General features: G+C 36.1%; 1 protein-coding gene across 36 annotated transcripts in view; it reads right to left on the bottom strand.

The window, feature by feature from the left end:
- The window catches only part of camk2b1 (calcium/calmodulin-dependent protein kinase (CaM kinase) II beta 1), an 88,156-nt gene that overhangs the window by 46,991 nt on the left and 19,268 nt on the right, over positions 1-21,897 (bottom strand). For 30 of the 36 annotated variants that reach the window (XM_073840461.1, XM_073840456.1, XM_073840459.1 and 27 more), the window contains exons 6-9: positions 9,035-9,107; positions 2,582-2,684; positions 2,370-2,453; positions 1,101-1,195 (exon numbers count right to left, since the gene is read on the bottom strand). In XM_073840461.1, coding sequence (XP_073696562.1) covers positions 1,101-1,195; positions 2,370-2,453; positions 2,582-2,684; positions 9,035-9,107 — 355 coding nt within the window. Of the gene's footprint in view, positions 1-1,100; positions 1,196-2,369; positions 2,454-2,581; positions 2,685-9,034; positions 9,108-16,693; positions 16,767-21,897 lie in introns of all 36 variants that reach the window. The other 6 variants (XM_073840457.1, XM_073840470.1, XM_073840464.1 and 3 more) reach the window with 1 other exon arrangement.

The raw sequence follows: 21,897 nt of genomic DNA, 5'->3' as shown, positions 1-21,897 counted from the left end.
CCAAAAATGAAGATTCTGTCATTACTCACCCTCATGTCGTTCCAAAATTGTTCATCTTCAGAACACAAAAATAAATATTTGTGACCCTGGACCACAAAACCAGTCATAAGGGTCAGTTTTTTTTTTTAAACTGAGATTTATACGTCATCTGAAAGCTGAATAAATAAGCTTTCCATTGATGTATGGTTTGTTAGGACAGGATAGGATAGGACAAAACTATTTGAAAATCTGGAATCTAAGGGTGCAAAAGAAAATCGCCTTGAAAGCTGCCTAAATGAAGTTCTTAGCAATGCATATTATTAATCAAAAATTATGTTTTTATATTTAAAAATTAAGATATATTTACAGTAGGAAATTTACAAAAGATCTTCATGGAAGATTATGTTTACTTAATTTCCAAATGATTTTTGGCAAAAAAAGAAAAAGCATTCATTTTGACCCATACAATGTATTTTTGGCCATTGCTACAAATAAGACTGGTTTTGTGGTCCAGGGTCACACATTTAAAAAAAAAAAACCAGAACTTTCTGACCCTCCATAGACAGCAACGCAGCTGGCACGTTCAAGGCCCAGAAAGGCAGCAAGGACATTTGTGAAAGGACATCTGTGGTTCAAACGGTGAAGGCTCACACGAAATAGAAGAGACTGTTGAAGTCCTTATTTTTGTTTTCTGTGTGCACAAAAAGTATTCTCGTAGCTTCATAAAATTAAGGTTAAACCAGATTTCACATGGACTGTTTTATCAATATCCTTACTACCTTTCTGGGCCTTGAATGTTTCAGTTGCGTTGCTGTCTATGTAGGGTCAGAAAGCTCTCGGATTTCATCAAAGACATCTTAATTTGTGTTCCGAAGATGAACGTAGGTTTGGAAAGACATGAGGGTAATTAGTGACATAATTTTTCAGTTTTGAGTGAACTATCCCTTTAAGTGATAAAAAAGCATTGTGCATCTTGAGTTAAACTAAAATTCCCAATGTGATATTCCAAAGTTGTGATAGCAATATGTGAAAACCAACACATTTCATCATAGCAAAGTTTTGGTGTTAAAACTTTTTTTTTGACAGTATTTCAGCAAAAAACAGAAAAGGCGTTAACTCACATCATAAGCTCCCGCTTTGATCTGTTGGTAAAGTTTGTGCTGATCCTCGTCCCAGAAAGGTGGATATCCAACCAGCAGAATATACAGAATCACACCTTAATAGAAAATGGAAAAAAAAATAAAAAATACAATAATAATAATTCTGTTATTAAAATTTTCGAGGCTGTTACATACAGTACAGCCAGCTAAACGGTGCTGCCAATTAAAATAATTAGCTCCATACTCAAAAGTATTATAAAATAGATGAGGCTACCAAGTCTCTGTGCCTTTGTTTGCTCGTAGACTTAATTGGTGTCATGCAAGTCAACTGGAAATCACCAACTCTCATTGAAAATAAATGACTTCCTATCTCAGTCACTGCAAATCTCTCTATGTATGAACATCACAACCACTCTACAATGATAAAACCCCATTTATTTCTTTTTTTTAATCCCCAAAAAACCTAAACAGTCTCAATTATCAAGCCATTTGATTTTCTGAGCATTATGACATCATACTGCTAAGGCCACGCCCACAACCGCTGACAAATATTACCATATTAGCATTAGCATTTCCACCCTCAGACTGTTGCACGCTGTTTGCTATTTTCTCTGCGCTAGAGCAGCTATAGCGACAACAATGTCTTGTAAGCAATGCAGGTGTTTTATATTTGGATGTAAAAGTGAACATAAGTCTTAATTTCCTCCTGACATCAGAGCCACTGAGGACGCAGTAGATTAGTTTTGTTTTCGATGGTGATGCGCCACCAAATACACAGAAACAGAAGAGATGGGCGTGGTAAACAGTAGCTCATTATCATTTAAAGAGTCATGCACTGAAACAAGTCGTTGTGAACAGAGTGTTGTTTTACACGACCATTGAGGAATTTTAGCCAAAGTATGTTGCAGACATTTCATGAAGACCCTAAAGAATCAATTTATTCCTAACCAACTTATGGAAAATGGGCATCCAATGTCACATTTAAGCAACCTGCTGAAAAAAAATGAAACCAGCCTACATCCATTTTCCTAGTCTGCCTGACCTTCCATCCAGGTCAAGCCAGTTTTCAAATGTTTTGTTTGCCTGCCAAAAAACAAAGAAGTGTTCAAAACCCCTCTAAAACCAGACCAGCTTGACCAAGACAGGAGTCCAGCTGAGAGCAAAATCCCACTTTTTTTCATCACAGTCAAGTAGACAACAAGGCAGCTTAGTTTTGGCAGACAGCACAGCAAACTCTTGTCATTTCTTCAGAATGAGCATGTGCTTGTCACCGTATTTGAGTTTATTTACCGCAGGCCCAGATGTCCACCGGTTTGCCATATGCTTCCTTCCTCAGCACCTCGGGGGACAGGTAACCCGGTGTCCCTGCAAATCCTGAAAAACACAACAATGAAGGTGTAAGCAGTAAGTACAAACCAGTTCTAAGGTGCTTGTGATAAGTCATGTGGGCGTCTCTCTATTTCAAACTACAGGTCTGCTTTATTATGGCAATGTTTACATACCAAACCATGCCTGCTGGTCTCCCTGGACCTCAATGGCCAGTCCAAAGTCGGCCAGCTTCACAGCAGCGTTCTTGCACTTGCTGGCCAAGAGCAGATTCTCTGGCTGAGGGGAGAATGAAGACAACATTTCTCCTGCCTTAACACACAACTTTACTGCCTCAAACACACACACTCACAGTAACAAACACACTGTGCATGCCGACACACACGTCACAACAAAAATAGATAGTCAGATAGCTATCACATGTGCTTAACATAAAACCAGCACATATTTAAAAGGATAGTTCACCCAAAAATGAAAATTCTGTCATTAATTACTCACCCTCATGTCATTCCAAACACATAGGACTTTCTTTCATCTTCGGAACACAAATTAAGATATTTTTGATGAAATCCGAGAGCTTTCTGACCCCTGCGTTGTCCAGTGAATGCGCATTGACTGACACGGAGGAGAAGAAATTGTTGATAGTTTTTTTTGTTTTCTTTGCACATAAAAAGTACTCTCGTAGCTTCATAAAATTATGGTTGAACCACTGATGTCACATGAGCTGTTTTAATGATGTCCTTACTACCTTTTTGGGCCTTAAACATTGTGGTTGTGTTGCTGTCTATACAGGGTCAGAAAGCTCTCGGATTTCATCAAAAATATCGTAATTTTTCTTCAGATGATGAACGAAGGTCCTACAGGTTTTGAACAACATGAGGGTGAGTAATTCATTAAAGAATTTTCATTTTTGGGTGAACTATTCCTTTATTATTATAATATAATCAACCTCCCAAATCTGATTCTGTGAGATACGTTGTGTTTAGCTGAAGAAAGTTCTGACTGCAGAACATCTCTATATGAAGGATGCGGAAAAAACACGATGTTTGTCTTCACTAGTAATAAGAGTATGTGTGCGTGTGTGTGAGCATGTTTTCCTCCCAACTGACCCAGATTATCTAGCCTCATTATTCTCTTTCACTGATGGATGCTAATAATGTGATATCCCCTCTAGTGCCTCCCGATGCTTCCGCTAGCACACACATGACACGATCTTATAAATCATAGTGCCAGCAGCTCTGATCTATAAGAGTAGGCTAACAAACCAAATACACACAGTCACACACACCTTAAGCACTGCACCAGATGAAATCTCAAACAGCTTTTCCTGCATTGCAGGGTTTGGTGGATCTAACATCCACTTCCCTCTATTTTATTCATATTGTAGACTGCAACTAAAATGATTAAAATGGTGACAAATAAAAAATATATATACACTGCAGTTTAAAGGAATAGGTCACTTCCAGAACAAAAGTTTACAGATAATTTACTCACCCCCTTGTCATGTTCATGTCTTTCTTTCTTCAGTCATAATTTTTTTTTTTTTTTTTTTTTTTTTTTGAGGAAAACATTTCAGGAGTTTTCTTCATCTAGTGGACTTCCACAGTGTCCACGAGTTTAAACTTACAAAATGCAGAATAAATGCAGCTTCAAAGAGCTCTAAACGATCCCAGCCAAGGAATAAGTGTCTTATCTAGCGTAACGATTGGTTATTATTTATATATTTATGCACTTTTTAACCACAAATGCTCATCTCATTTTCTCCTCTAACTTCAACATTGTCCTATATCGCTGCAGAAGTACCGACTCAGTGTTTACAAAATGAACATGCAAAGAAGATCAATCACCCTGTGCAAAAAAGGTAAAACAGCGATGTAGGACAATTTTGAAGTTGGAGGAGAAAATGAGCTAGACGAGACAAGCATTTGTGGTTAAAAAGTGTATAAATATTAATTTATTTAAGAAAATGACCAATCGTTTCGCTAAAAAAGACCCTTATTCCTCAGCTGGGATCATTTAGAGCCCTTTGAATCTGCATTTTGGAAGTTCATACTCGCGGGCACCGTTGAAGTCCACTATAAGCAGAAATATTTCTGTAATATTTTCCTTAAAAAAAAAAATCTTTATGACTGAAGAAAGAAAGACATGAACATCTTGAATGCCAAGGGGGTAAGTAAATTCTGAGGACATTTTTATTCTGGAAGTGAACTAATCGTTTGTAAGTTATTAACAATAATATTAACAATACTTCTATTTCAAGTAAATGCTTTTGATTGAACTTTTTATTCTTAAAGAATTGTAAAAAAATTTAGCACCGTTTTCACAAAAATATAAACTAGCACACTTTTTTTTTTACTGTAATAATAATAAATAATGTTTCTTGACTGTCAAATCAGAGTATTAGAATGATTTCTAAAGGATCATGTGACACTAAACACTGGACTAATGGTGGCTGCTGAGAATACTGGATTGCAAACAAAGGGTGCGAAAATCATCTAGACATTCGGTGGAAACGTAAAATTGTAAATAGCTCCAACTTGGTGGACGGCTTACTTATTACAGCAGCCAGCAGAAACAGTTGCTAATGAGGCATTTACATATACATATCTATGGACGGCAATGCTATCGAGCAAGTTTGGCTCCTAAATGTTTCATTTTAAGCCAGGGGGTATTTACAGTACTTTCTTCTACACTGTTATCCCTGTTCCATAACACTCATTACCACAATCACCCCAGCACCATCCCTTCATTAAAATTTCTTAAATTTGTTCTCCATCCTCAGCAGCTCTCATATAGCATAAAAAACGTAGACTGGATCCAAAAAAAAAAAAAAAAAAAAAAAACGAGGTTAAACATGCACTCTGCTGAGGGCTGGAACACCAGGAGCTAATCCCAGCCTTAAAGCTCAGTAGTGGGAGGAATTTTGATGAACAGCACCCTCTGAGAACAAATCTAGCAAAGACGATCTGCCAAAATCGCTCTCCAACGCTCTTTCACGAACGTATAACCTCTGCAGTGAAATCCATGACTTGACTTCCTAGCAAAAATCTCATCAGCATGGGCACAGCTGTGAATCAAAGTACATATATATGCATACGCTGACAAACACAGCTGTGGGTGCACTGCTTAAACTGGCTCGAGATGGTTTAGTTTACTTGCTTAGCTCAGTAAAATCCAAAAACGCATGGGTGTTGATAGATGTGTCGTGTGCTATTGTGTCTGTGGGTACGTGTGTGTTTGTGTATGTGCAAGAGCACTGCTCTTTTCTGCAGTGGCATTCCTGTCATGCCCACTCAGATTCCCGCTGTGGAAGAGCGCGTGCCCCAGGCTTCCATTCAAAAGGGCACTTCAGTGTGGGCAGACACTGATAGCGTGAAACCAAAGTGCTGGTACTGTCAGAGCAGAGTACGGAGCTGACCACAGCAACGCTGTTTTTAGCATTTACCTGGTTTCTTTTTCTAAATACTGCTACAGTGAAACTAAAGCTTGAATTTAAACTCATACGGATTAAATCTAGTGATGCACCAACATTTCAGCAACTGAAAATATTTAAAGAGCAGGTCATATGTTTTTTATACATATTTTTTTGCAGTTTGAATGTAACTATCCTTTAATGTAAACAGTCTGCAAAGTTGTTGTTAAAAGTGCATGATAAATAAAGATATTGTCTATCAAAAGAAAGAGTCGACTCTGAACTGTCTTAACGAGTCGTCATATTTTCAAATCTTCTGCCTGTTACCAATCTACATAACCGGGTAACATTTGCATAATCCCCACCTGCCCCTGAAATACGAACACTCTGACCTGCCCACAAAGACTTTTCGATCATTTCGAGAAGACGCTTTGAGAAGTTTTTGTGCTTTCATTGCCAAAAGATGATATTAGAATCAGTGGTTAAAATTTGTTTTGTTTTTTTCCACGGTACCACAGCATCCAATTCAAACCTTTTGCTGTGTGCTCGTCTTTTTACCGAGGACTGCTGCTCTAATCTCGGAGAGTTCAATGCCAGATTGATGAAAGAGAAGTCTGTACCTTCTTTATTTGGACCAACAAGCGTCTCCAAACCACAACCTGTAAGTACGATTAATACATTTTCATTTGAGTGCTTAAAATATCAATTTCTTTTGTGCTGATATGTGCAGTATACCAAGTGCAGCTTTAGGTTTCCAGGTAAATCATGATATTACTGTCTTACTGAAATAGTTCTGATAATTCGCTGTGAACCCACTATTTCCTAAGAATGTGTCAATTAATGTAGACTGTCGTTATTCCAATTACTTTGTTTAATAATAAAGAATGTCGGCATATTCTGGTTTACAAACAGTATTGTTTTGTGAAGGGTTTACAGTTTAGCAGCTAAACTTTAGCTGTGGGCGCGATTCGATTGCAGAAGTGTAAAACAAAATGTTTTTTATGTTATTATTTTAAGAACGAATTGGACCACTAAATTTTTATTTTATTTAGCGGTGTATGCTTCGTCAATGGTAGTGCTTGCTAATTGCTCAAGTAATCCTCTCTGTACCAAATCAGAGCAGACTTGGCCAGCTGACCAATCAGAGCACAGTAGGCTTATTGATTGGGAGGGTTTGCACAGAACTGCTTGGAATCTTTTTGAAATAATTGACAAATGACTCTAATATTACAATGTTTTCTGACCTTAGACGCATTTAAAACTGTTGTAGGGGACTCCAACATAATATTAGGACACACTGAAAAAACCATATGACCTGCTCTTTAAAGGGATAGTTAAAAAATAAAAACTACCCTATAATTTATTCACTCTTAAGCCATCCTAGCTGTATATGACTTTCTTCCTTCAGGCAAATACAATCTGAGTTATATTAATAATAGACCTGGCTCTTCCAGGCTTTATAATGGCAGTGAATAGCTGTTGATATTAAATAGTCCAATAGAAGTCCAATAAAGTGCATCCATCCATTATAAAAAGTGCTCCACACAGCTCTGTGATGTTTATAAATGGCCTCCTGAAACGAATCGATGTGTTTGTATAAGAAAAACATCATTTTTTAAGCCATGATCTCTAGCTTCCGCTAAGTGTCACAAGAGAGTGGCGTTCCAGTATGATGTAGGACATAGGCATAGCGTAAGCTCCGGTAAGAATATTCTAGTCTTGTGAGAACCAAGTTTTGTTTACACCAAAGGAAAACCAGTCCCCACTGTCTTATATCGAAATCCTCTGACATTTTTCTTTATAAATCCTCAAAATCCTCCAACATTTTTCTTTATAATTCCTTTATTAACCCCCCGGAGCCGTGTGGAGCACTTTTATGATGGATGGATGGATGGATGCACTTTATTGGACTTCAAAATCTCAAAAACCATTCACTACCATTATAAAGCTTGGAAGAGCCAGGACATGTTTTAATATAACTTCGATTGTATTCGTCTGAAAGAAGAAAATCATATACACCTAGGATGTCTTTGGGGTATGAGTAAATCATGGGCTAATTTTCATTTTTAGGTGAACTACTTCTTTAATACTTGTGAATAACTATGATTGCAGATGTACAGTCAACTTGCTCTCAAGAGTTCAAGGCCTAGCTTTTTTTTTTAATTTTTGGTATCAACACATTAGTGAAGTACAAAATACAAAGGGCACCATTTTCAAAAGCATCTGTGCATTTTGAAGAAAACCTGTGGATAAATGTTTATTCATAAAGTGACATTACAGATACACAAGTCACAATCCAACTACATACACACAAGCACACATCCATACAAGACATAAAAACGAGACAAACAAGCAAACCACATTAAGAACAATTTACAAGATTATTATCGACAGATAAACATGCAGCATGCATTCCGATGCGGCTTTTCTTCACCAACAAACAAAACGCTAATTGTGTGTTCGTACGGAAGGCATGGGAGCGTTTTGGCAGTTACGATAAGCATCCTAAGCTAATTTTCAGGCCAGTTCACACTGTAATCCGACTGCAAAGCATGCCAGGTAGCGTAACAGTAGTTGAATTAGTTGAATCTCCAAAATCACATTTCCCAGAAGCACACTGCATTTTAGAAAAGGTCAAAGGTCAGAAAGGAGCAGTCAAACGGCATTGCAGTGCACTCAAACCTGGACGTGACAACTGGTCTTGGACTTGGACCTTGATGTCTACACTGACTCTCTGGTCAGTGGTCAATAAAAGCAATCTAGATAAGAGTTACATTATCATAGTTAATTAAATTTGGTCTGGTTTTATTTATATTATTATTAGAAACTTTTATAGTGGAAGCACTTTTAAAGTGCCAAAGAGACTTTTGCTCTGATCGATAAACTAAAATCAACGTTGCTCTTTAACTCCAATTAGCGCAGTCTTACCTGAGCAATCATGAAAGTGAATTTTTCACCAGCAACGGCCAAATACAGCAACACACAAGCACGTACGTCATGCACTATCACTGTGTGAAATCAGACTGACCTCCCATGGATTTCTAAATCTTTTCTCCCCCATTTTCACAGGGAGACCAAAAGTTCCTATCAGCGATTACGTCAGTCACCTTCAAATCGACACAGCGGTAGGCACGGATTGCTATATACCGACTTTTATGAGCACATACACAAGCTCACACACTTGAAAAACAGCAATGACATCACAATCGTCACTTACCTTCAGGTCTCGGTGCACCACGCCCATTTGATGGCAGTGAAGCACCGCCTCCAGGATCTGCTGGATGCAGTGACTGCATGCAAACAGCAGGGGGCGTTAGGTTAGTCTGAGCAGCGCTACAGTCCCGTGCACAGGCCAGGGGTGAGGGGTATTTGGGGCAGGTAAAAATGTAAAAGGAAAGGGGAAGGGTATCTCTCTCTAGATTGAAGTCTTGCCTCCACATTAGCATCAAAAATTTTAACTACTTAAACACATCAGCACTAATAGCTTGACAGCAAAATATCCTCTCAGAAGTTGAAACTTATTTAATATATAAAATGATTTAATTGCGCTGTGTCAAAAGTTGGGTATAATACTAACATTATAATATGGAAGCAACACTTTGCATCTTTTGAGAGTTGTATTTTCTTATGTTAACATATGTAGGACCTGTCCCATTAAACCACTGCAAAACAGTTTCCAAAATGCTTTTTTTAAAATACAGTGGGGTTGTTGTTAACGATTCAAAAGTGGTAAATCAGATCATAGATTCAAATATTCACAAATCGAGTCTAAGTTCCTTTTTCACTGGCCTATTATTACGTAGCCTATACAGCTTTAACTCTTTCCTTGGCAAACACAATATTTTCCGCTATTTATGAGATAACGCTTCCTCGCCAAAAACACAGAATTTTCTGGGTTTCCAGATTTTTCACTGTTATACGCTCAGGGGCGCTATTTTGTATTTCTTGAATGAGTCCAGAATCTCCTGATCAAAAACACAGATGTAAGCAAATGCATATGCAGGGCTCTAGACTGCGACCAAGATGGTCGCATTTGTGAAATTTTTTTAAGAATGTTCAAATTTGATGTGATCGCCAAAAATGACACAAGAATTGAGAAATATCTCAGTGTTTACAAACGTTCTGTAAGCCAATTTATTAGCTGGTTTATAATGTAGCATGTGGGTATGCCATGCCTCATCTTATTCCTTTTTGGTAATAAATGTATAATTATGTAAGCTAGTTTGTCATTGTAGCCTACTGTTTTATTGTTGTTGTGCTTTTTAATTAGGAATAATGGATCCACCTTTTTTAGCTATTTTAGTCTTAAAAAGTGAAACGTGTATAGATGTAAGCAAAACAGACAATGATCTTTTCTTGTAAAACGTGACAATAAGCAAAAGCATCCGAAGCCTGGCTTATAAGAGGAACTCCCGTTCACAAAATTCAAATCACAAATAATAGCCTACTACTGATGAAAAAGAACGGGCTGAACGTTAACCACTTTCGTTACCATATAACTATAAACTATGATAACAGTTCATCAGCATACACTGATTAATCCAACAAACAAACAAAAAAGCGACCAACCTTGAAAGTTAGTCACAAAAGACCAGTGGGTAGAATGAGTCTAGAGCCCTGATATGAAAAATAATGCAATCGTCAACAATATACAGCATATAAATGAAACCTAAATGTCAAAATCTAATGTTACAGAGTGAAATGTAAATCCAGGAAGTGGTAAAGAACTGTAAAGCTTTAGGGGTGCTGATGGAAGCAATCTACTGCATTATTTGCTTTGATCATTGTACTGAGTATGATTCAGATGTAGTATTTGATAAAAAACATGATTTTATCAACTTTCTGCTCAAAATATTGCTCTTTTTATGAAACTTACCTACATTCAAGTGTTGATAAAAAAGACTTATTGAAGTTTAAAAATAGAGGTTCTGTTCTTTACTTTGATGTATTACATGTTCAGATATTCATACAACAAAATATTCTAGGGGCCATGAAATTCATGATAAAAAATGCTGGCAGTGGCTAAAAACTTTTTTTTTTTAATGCTGGCGGGGAAAGAGTTAAACTTTATAATAATAATAATAATAATAAGTCCTAAAGAATCATATTTTTTTTTTTCAAAGCAAAAATCTTCTCTAGAACTGCTAACCAAATCTGAGATCAACTCAAAAGCCAAAAGTGCAACAAAATTGCATTTATATACACTACCATTTAAAAGTTTGGAGTCTTATTGTTTATTATCTGAAAGCAATTAATACTTTTTTTCAGCAAGGACACTTGCAATGTGACTGTAAATACTATTTTAAATAAAAAACATTTTTTACTTTCTATTCGTCAAAGAACACAGAAAAAAAAAAAGTGTATCCATTTCCACAAAATATTAACTATTGTCACATAATTGCTGCTTGCAGCTCTACACTTCTCCCCCCTAGGGCAGTCAAAGAGGGTTTTGGAAATTAAACCTTAAAGTAATTTATACAGAGTAACACAGCTGTATATCTGTGCAGTCTTTGATAAATATAGTGTCATGAGAGTGTAATGCGATTGCGGTTTGCGTGCATATTAAGGAGTGTAGGATAGCAGCAACACGTGCACACGCATGTGCGCTGGTTGCCAAGAGAACCCTGCATGTTGCTATGCACGGGTACAGCCCACACCAGGGTGAAACCTCAGGAAAGATGGTTTCGGTATTTAACAGCCCAAACCCAGATCCAACACCCAAGTGATAATACACTGAGGGTCACTGAGTTCGGGTGGTGGAGGAAAAGGCGACATCAATTGGATAAATCAATTAATGCTGTAAATGGCTCTCTAGGTCAAAGCTATTCCAATATACAGCAGATCCCATGAGTCTAATCATTCAGTGCTGGAAGGAAAAGATGGGGGCTGTTATAGCTGTTCTACAATCACACAGCACATGGAGAGTGAACAGTAAGAGGGTTTGCATGCTGAAGTGAGACAGCAGTGTATGTGTGTGAAGGTCATGTGATATGGTGGAACTGTGAATGACTTTAACTGTATTGAAACCTTTAAAGCTACAAACTGACTTACACTACCACTCAAAAGGTCAGTAAGGTTTTCTTTTAGAAAGAAGTTAATACTTAGATTTAGCAAGGACACATACAATCTCTTTAAAGTGTTAGTAAAAACATGTATAATGTTACAAAAGATTTCTATTTCCAATAAATGCTGCTCTTTTGAGCTTTGTATTCATTAAGGAATTCTGAAAAAAATGTATCATGGTTTTGACGAACATTAAGCAGCACAAGTGTTTTTATATTCTTAATCAACAAATTAGAATGATTTCTGAAGGATTGTGTGACACTAAAGACTGAAAAATGGCTGCTAAATATTCAGCTTTTTAACATTTTTAATACTTCACAATATTACTGGTTTTAGCGCTGGGTTCTGATGCTAATTTCATGATTTGATTAGATTCTGATTCACAAGCTTGCGATTTGATTCAATATTAATTATTTTGGATATATCAGGTTCAATGCATTCCAAATTTTCTCAAAGGAAAAAAAAAATTCTCAACTAATGCTGTAAAATATACATGAGAGTCAGTTACTACATTACTATAATACTGAAGGTTAAAATGAACTGATTTGTATACAAACACGTAAATTACTCAATTAAGTTTGTATAATAATACAGTTACAATTACATAATTATGTTTCTTTCTCTTTGAAATATAAACATTTAAATGGTGACTGTCATAAAAACTTGACAGATTTATTCAAACATAATTTAAACAGTAAAAATTGTAATGAATATGTTATACGATGCATATATTTAGCAAAATGTTCCTCTCTAGAATTATTTTTCTAGCTGACTAATGAGTTTATGGTCAATAAATGTTTTTTTTTTTAACTGTTACACTGATGGCTCTGCATGGTTAAAACACAGTTTGAGCGATTACATGAAACAGGATACGGATTTTGGTAAGTTGTACTCTTTCTGGAAACATCATTTCGGATGTTTATGTATGTTTATTTCTTACTGAAACTGAAACCGCTGTCACTCCACATTTAACAGCACTAAAACTGCATTCATTGTTTAAATACTGTAATAAAATGGACAGAATTTGAAATCTGAGACTTTGTTTCATATCAAAAGTAACAAAGCACAAAGCTTATTATGATTTACTAGACAGGAGGCATGCTACAATGTTCAATTCATTAGCTAAAAACAGGCTAGACTAATTGATTTTTGTGATTTAAGAATCAATATCGTTTCATAAAAATGAGAATTGATTAAAATCGAGAAATCTATATTTTTTTTACCGACCACTACTGTTTTTACTGCAGCCTTGGTAAATATAAGATACTTACACTCAAAAAAACATCTGACCCAAAATTTTGAACTGTAGTGTAGGCAACAATTTCATTAGAAGTTTTATTCTGAACAGATCAAATGCCTTGTAACTAAATAATACTAACATTCTTGTGAGAAGCAAATTTAGGTCACAGATTCTTTTTATTTAGGAAAAACTGCTATTTTAAGAAGCAGAAGATTTTGCAGACTGACTTTGAGTTACAGAACTGAAATTGTGCCATTTAAAGACAAAGGCTTTAAGACAATCAATGTTTACATTTTTTTCTTAGATTTAAGCTTCACATCTGACACGGTCACTATCTTGAAGTCAATTTAGTGATTCCAATTAGAATTAACTGGTTATTCTGCACTCTTTTATTAAATGAATTGCACATTTACCATTAACTTTAAAAAGACTTCAAGAATTTAAATTAAATCCATTTTAATCTGCAAAAAAAAATCTTTCACACTTTCTGGAAGATGATTATGTCACTCATCTGCCCTACAAAGGCAACACATTATACATTATTAGATTTACATAAAACCAGAAGCCATTTAAAGCAATCTAGCTTTAATGGCCATACTTTTTTTAATACAGCACTTTGTGCATTTGAACATTTCTGATCGGGACAGTGCTGCATAAATAACGTTATAGCTGTGATTATTATTATCCATGTGCAGTGTCCACTGCATGAGTTTACTGGCATGTGTGTAAAGTTCTGGCATGGCAGTAAAGTTCAGGGCTGTAAATTAAAGTGCTGCATTTGCTTTCTAAATGACATATGGTCACGGTGAGTGTAAGACAGAACGTCTCTGAATAAACCCATTTCTCTGAGCGAAATCTGTCTGTTTACTCTGCCTTTAAATGTATGAATGCATAGGAATATTTAGATATTAAAAAAACATGTAAGGTTTTGTGGATTCATCATAGTGTGTTTGTGTTTGTGTGTTCAGGTTTTCACACCTCCCCCAGTGTCAGCTGCTGATCATGGCTGGTCTGCAAGAGAAGATGTGTGTATGACTGTGTGATTTTGTGTGTGTGTGTGTGTAGGGGTGAGACAGGAAGTGTCACTGTGTTTCAGCACAAAATCTCCACTTGAAAGAACTGCTGTGGACATTAAAATGTCTAAAAATGTACTGAAACTCACTGTGCTGCCTTCTCCAATATTAGCTTTATTTCCTGTACTAAATATTCACTATCACTAAATATTACAGTATTTGAGTCTCTTCTCCTACCCTTCATGACACATAGAAGAAACTTTTGCAAGAATCTTCAACAGATCTACAAATATTGCATCTGTGAAAAGACTGTAAAACCTACTACTGTTTGAAATAAGATAACATCATAGTGTTGCTCATTCAAGTACTAGAAAAAACCCTACTGAAACAGAACCCTGGGATACTACTCTGACACTAGCAATAAAAAAAGATGAGCTGCTATAAAATCTCCTGTGCCTCGCACATGCTGACTACCTTAGAGCCGTAAGATTTCCATGATGCAGAAAACACAGAAGGAATCACTGAAAATAGATTTTTTTTAGTATAATGCCGAATGTCACAGAGTTTGACAAAATTTGGATGAACAAATCCAAAGTAGAGCTGTACACTTAATCAAATCACAATGTGGGAATATTAAACTGCAAAAGACTGCTATTGAAAGCTAAAATTTGCATGTGTGTCTCTGTGTGAATGAGTGGCACAGTTTTGTCTACTATACATACTTAAGCACGTGTGATGCTTGTCGTGCTTTTATAGCATCTACAGTGTCACTATATGAGGACAGTCCACATGAACTTCATCTTCAGAGCTATTCTGAAAGTTCACTGCACTAGTATTTAATTTCATTTGATAAATAATGCTGCTAGAACTCAGAGGTCTTCATTATAACCAAAAATATATATTCCTATTGTACAGTAGAGTTTACTTTTCAAAGTAGTTATATAATATACTAATATAGTTTTTAAACCATTATTTGTGACCCTGGACCACAAAACCAGTAAGTCACACAGGTATATTTGTAGCAATAGCCAACAATACATTGTATGGGTCAAAATTATACATTTTTCTTTTATACCAAAGATCATTAGGATATTAAAGTAAAGATCATGTTCCATGAAGATATTTTGTAAATTTCCTACCGTAAATATATCAAAACTTAATTTTTGATTAGTAACATGCATTGCTTAGAACTTAATTTGGACAACTTTCGATTTTCTTAATATTTAGATTTTTTTGTCCTATCCTAACAAACCATATATTTTTTATTTTACAGCTTTCAAATGATGTATAAATCTCAGTTTGAAAAAAAAGACCCCTATGACTGGTTTTGTGGCCAAGGGTATTAATAAAATTTAAATTAAAATAAATTAAAAAAAAAATAATAAAATAAAAACTGTGCAGCACAACAATAAAGGAATTTCTCAAATGCCATTAAATTTGAAAAGATTCATTAACTTAATTAATAATAAATGTTAATCTCCCTAAAGACAAGTAAACAGTTAGTGATTAAATAAGAATAAGAAACTAATTACAAGCAATAAGACAAAAAAAACTACAGTAGAACAAATAAATAAGAAATGCATAATCTTCACTGTATAAATTAAATGTATTTCTTTTAATTAAAGTTACAAAAGTGATTACATTAGACAGCAGGAATATTAGACTGTTATCACTTTAAGAGCTACCCGGATCCAATATACTGTTACACATGTCTTCTTTCTCAGCTGTCTGCTTTTAAGACCTAAATTTTGACACACACAAGTTTATGTATGTTCATGTACACGTCTCCCTGAAGGCGCTCAGACATCGCGTACATATAGCGAAATAAGTTCTCTTTTGCTGCTGATTGCCTTTCAAGGCTTAAAATCACTTGTTTTTAAACCTCAATGCTAAAAAATGTGTGGAAACTAAGTTTTCATGACCACGTAGCACTGCAACGTTGCATGAGCATGTAACCGATCGAGTGCAAAATCTTTACTGGTTGACAAATTTCTAGTTAATCGTGTCTACCGGTATATTGCACACCTTTAGATTAAACACACTATAACACTATAACCGTAATTTAAGTATGTTTATACAAAGAACCACTATAATACTATAACAGAAATATTATTCAAGGGATAGTTCTTATTATTTACTCATCCTTATGTCATTTCAAACCTTTTCTTCTGTGGACATGCAAAAAATGCATACAGGATTGTAACATGAGGATGAGTAAATGACAGAATTTTTATTTTCGAGTTATCCCTTTGAAAAGTAATAGTAAAGGGAGCAATGAATAAAAATAAAAAATAAAAACCTCACAAGCAAAAATATCCATGACACCTTGAGAGTTCTGATCATCTGCATGACAGCATCAAGCTAAAGATAAAGCGTAGGAAGTAAGGATTTGGGAATTTTGGGACGGCAGTCAATGGATTAGGGGAAGCCCATGATGCCATACACAGACAGACAGACAGACGAGACAGACAGACAGGCTACGGCTACAGACACACAGACGGTAGCAAGCAGGGGCAAACAGACAGGCCATATACAGGCAGTGTGTGAGCTACATACTGACCTTCAGGTCCCTGTGCACTATGTCATGTTGGTGAATATGATGGACACTGTCTAGAATCTGATGGATACAGTGACTGTGAAGACAAAACGGAAGAAAAGAAAAAGAAGAGGGGGAGGAAGAGAGGGAGGGAGGAAGGGAATGAGAGGTGAAGGGGGGAGATGTGAGGATGGACAGAGTGAAATCAAACGGTTGAGGGCGTGATGGCAGTGCATTGAACAAAAGGAGTGGAGATGATAGAGAAAACAAGGTGACGGTTGAATCCATACACGAGAGATGGGAGGAGTGACGTATACAGGAGAGGGGAGAGAGGGAGATGGAGGGAGGGAGGGATTAAAAGGAGAGAGGGAAGTGAATGGTGGAAGTGAAGAGACAGAACCATTTAGACATGAAACACACAACTGTCAACAACAAGAACATCAGAAAGAGAAGGAGAGAGAAAGTAGGAGAGGAGAGGGGAGGTGAGGTGAGGTGAGGAGAAACAGGTGTAGTGAGTGAATGTGTGTGTGTGCGTGTGTTATATCTGAAGGATGTGAGAATGCTGTGTGGGGAGATTTACTATGCAGATATACAGTGACTTTGAAGGGCGATCCGTCTCACACTCACACACACATACAATATTTATACCATCACTGTGTTTTATATATTACATACTATTGTAAAAAAGTTTAGGGTTGAAGATGTCTTTGAAACAAGTCCTTAAAGGAGTAGTTCACTTTCAGAACAACAATTTACAGATAATTTACTCACCCCCTTGTGATCCAAGATGTTTATGTCTTTTTTTCTTCAGTCGTCAAGAAATTATGTTTTTTGAGATTTTGAGATTTGAAATTTGAGATTGAGATTTGAAATTTCTCCATATAATGGACTTAAGTGGTGCTCCAATTTTTGAATCTTCAAAATGCAGTTTAAATGCGGCTTCAACAGGCTGTAAACGATCCCAGCCGACGAAGAAGAGTCTTGTCTACCGAAACGTTCGATCATTTTCTTAGAAAAAATATTTTTTAATATACCTTTTAAGCACTGAAACTCGTCTAGCACTAGGGCTAATGCGCGTTCGCGTCTATACGTTCTACGTAATCACGTCGAAAGGTCACGCGTGACGTAAGCGAAACTACAGACCCAGTGTTTACAAAGCAAACTTGAGAAGAGAGAAGTGCAATCAAACATTTTTTAGCAACAAGTTACAACATAAAGTACAACGATGTCGGACGATTTTGAAGCTGGAGGAGCACATGAGATGGAGTTTTTCGCCGTTCCCTACCTTTTTGAGCCGGACTACACAGACCATATATATATATTCCTGCTCCGTTAGAAATGTGGGCATTTTCCACACTTGCACTTGCATATATATATATATATATATATATATATATATATATATACGTAGATGCCTCATTAGCGACTGTTTCTATGGGCCGTTCCAATATGGCGGACACATCTACGTGCTTGGAGCGGTCCAATGAGGCATCTACGTGTATATATCTATGACACAGACGATGAACTCTGTCAGAGAGAGAAAACTGCGATGGCCGCGGCGACACAAGCCTCAGGCAGACCGCGTTCAAACGAGACGAGATGGTGGTGCAAGTGTGGAAAATGCCCACATTTCTAACGGAGCAGGAATCTCAGTGCTGTCACGACTGGACCAAATTAAATTTGTGTCATTCCACACGCAATAACTCTGGAACGGTCCTTCGTCTCCAAGCTAGTAAACACTGGGTTTCGCATACGTCACGCGTGACCTTTCGACGTGATAGACGCATAGACGCAAACGCGCATTAGCCCTAGTGCTAGACGAGTTTCAGTGCGTAAAAGGTATATAAAAAAATATTTTTATAAGAAAATGATCAAACGTTTCGGTAGACAAGACTCTTCTTCGTCGGCTGGGATCGTTTACAGCCATTTGAAGCTGCATTTAAACTGCATTTTGAAGATTCAAAAATCGGAGCACCATTTAAGTCCATTATATGGAGAAATTTCCAGAAATGTTTATCTCAAAAAACATAATTTCTTGACGACTGAAGAAAAAAAGACATAAACATCTTGGATCACAAGGGGGTGAGTAAATTATCTGTAAATTGTTGTTCTGAAAGTGAACTACTCCTTTAATGCTCACCAAGGGCCAGATTTACTGTACTAAACAGGGCAAATTAGCATTAAAAAAGGCAATTCTACAAAAGCACCGATGGGAGGGGAAAATATTTTTTTGAGCAAAACATTTTTAGGATTTTTCTCCATATAGTGGACTTCTATGGTGCCTCGAGTTTGAACTTCCAAAATGCATTTAAATGCGGCTTCAAACAATCCCAAATGTGGTTGTAAACGATCCCAGCCAGGGAAGAAGGGTCTTATCTAGCGAAATGATAATAAGATGGGATTTTTTCGACATACCCTAACTGCCTTGAACTGGAAAAAAACAGAGTTCAGACAGAGCAAGACAAGATGAGCTTTTGAGGTTAAAAAGTATATATATGTTTTTATTTTTTATTTATTTTTTTAAATAACCAATCGTTTTGCTAGATAAGACCCTTCTTCCTCGGCTGGGATCGTTTACAACCACATTTGGGATCATTTGAAGTTCAAACTCAGGGCACCATAGAAGTCCACTATATGGAGAACATTCCTGAAATGTTTTCCTCAAAAAACATCATTTCTTTATAACTGAAGAAAGACATGAACATCTTGGATGACAAGGGGGTGAATACATTGTCTGTAAATTTTTGTTCTGGAATTTAACTTCTCCTTTAATGACAGCGCAATTTACCAAGAACAGCGCAAATTACTGTCTGTTTTAAGACAATAAATAATGGTGCAAATACCAGTAATTTGACAAGTGCAAATATTTAAATGAATCATAAAACATGATTTACTAATACTCTCCTCCCTTACATTTTGTGTCTTAAAGACAAACTCCTATAAATGCATTTTCAATAAGGTCAGGTGCAAAAATAACTGTCCACGCCTTTTCAGCGCCAATTCTTCACAGCCCGTCTTTAGTAAATCCTGACAGTACTATTTTAACGTTAAAAGGCAGTTTGCGCTGGCGCAAGCTGTTAGTAAATCTGGCCCCAAGGCTGCATTAAATACAATAAAAACAGTGATATTGTGAAATATTATTATAATTTCAAATAACCATTTTCTGTTTTAATATAATTTAAAATGTAATTTATTCCTGTGATGACAAAGCTGATTTTTCAGCAGCCATTAGTCAATCTTCAGTGTAACATGGTCCTTCAGAAATATGCTGATATTGCTCAACAAACATTATTTACCACAGCTGAAAATGAGATGACGAAACAGATAAAAATAACTGCATTTACTTGAAAAAATAAAATAACAAAAATCATACTGACTCCATTCCTCTGACTTGTGGTGTGTGTGTGTGTATACATACATATGAATGACCCAAAAAATTATAAATTACTGAAATCCAGTGAAATAAAAAAAATACAAATATATTTATAAATCGACTTGTATGGTTTTGTCTACCTACTCTAGCATATTTTTACATTTTGAGGCACAACTTATCCAACACTATGTCCTAAAAAAAATCTGACTTTTTTCGCAGAATTAGTTTACATAATTCTGAGAAAAATTCAGAATTGTGAGTTTGTATCACGCAATTCTGACTTTTTTCTCAATTCGCAATAAACTCGCAATTCTGACAAATAAAGTCACAATTGCTTGATATAAACTCGCAATTGCAAGTTATAGTCACAATTGAAAGATAAAAACTCACAATTCTGACTTTTTTTTCAGAATTGCATGTTAAAAACTCACAATTGCAAATTATAAAGTCAGAATTCCGAGACAAACTCACAACTCTGACTTTTTTACTTAGAATTGCAAATTTATCTCGCATTTGTGACTTTCTCAGAATCTGAATATGAGCTTATAACTTAATTACTTATAACTCACAATTCTGAGAAAAAAAGTCAGAATTGCGAGTTTTTATCTTGCAATTTTGACTTTATTTCTTGCAATTATGAGTTTATATCACACAATTCTGAGAAAAAAGTCAGAATTGTGACTATTTCTTTCAATTCTGCCTTTATAACTCGCAATTGCAAGTTTATATTTCATAATTCTGACTTTATAAAACACAATTGTGTTTAAATCTCACAATTCTAAGAAAAAAAGTCAGAATTGCACATTTGTATCATGCAACTCTAAGAAAAAAGTCTGAATTGTGAGATAAAAAGTCGCAATTACCTTTTTGTATTTTTTATTCAGTGGCAAAACTTGCTTCCATAGAATACAAAACTGCTACATGATATGATATTAATGTATAGTTATGACAGGATTCTCATGAAAGAGAAGAAATTGTTGTTTAAAGACAATATTTTTTGTTTTCTTTGTGCACAAAAAGTATTCTTGTAGCTTCATAAAATTAAGATTAATGTTATCAATTTCTTCATTTCTGGTTGGGGGAAAAAAATACATATGTGGTAAAATTACTGAACTATAAACAACAATACAAATGTTTTAAAATACTAGATTGACAAACAACATTTGATAGATGATGAGTGAAGTTCTTTTCACTGATTTAAATCACTAAATCACTAAAGCTCGGGCTCGTTTCCATTCGCAATAGCGTCATACCCTGTTTCTGTCCCGCGTCCAACAACAAGAGCCACAACACAGCGGAGTAGGTGTCAGTGACACTATCACACAGAATGAGAGAGCTAAAATATCTGAATAAAAGAGAGAAGGCAGACAGAAAGACAGAGAGACAGGTGGAGAATGGGAGGAGGGGAGAAAGATGAAGCCCTAATTACGCGTGTTAATTGGAGCCCTAGTTTCTCTCTCTCTCTGAGGAGGCAGGGGGCAGCGCACGGCTGCAGGGCTTCACAAGAAGAGGGACATTTAGAGTGAAAGAGAGAACAACAGGGATGGAAGAAGGGAAAGAGAGAAGGAGAGCGAGAGGAGGGACAGACAGCAGGTGGCTGGAAGCAGGTCAGCAGGAGACGAGCACAAGGGAAGAAGCTGAGATGTTTCCCTGCATCTATTCCTACAAAAGAAACACGCATTTGATTTCTCAGGCACTTTCTAAAGATATCTAGAAAGCAGTGTGGTAACTGATATTTCTAATAATAAACAACAATCATTTTAATCATATCTAAATACTAAATAAAATATAATGTAATAATTTTACAGATTTATAGATTTTATAGATTGTATTTAGAAATGTGCCTGAGAATAAG

This window comes from Garra rufa, chromosome 5, assembly GCF_049309525.1.
Source record: "Garra rufa chromosome 5, GarRuf1.0, whole genome shotgun sequence".
NCBI lineage: Eukaryota > Metazoa > Chordata > Actinopteri > Cypriniformes > Cyprinidae > Garra > Garra rufa.
Note: the sequence above shows the minus strand (reverse complement) of the source record. Positions and strands in the feature narration are given on the sequence as shown.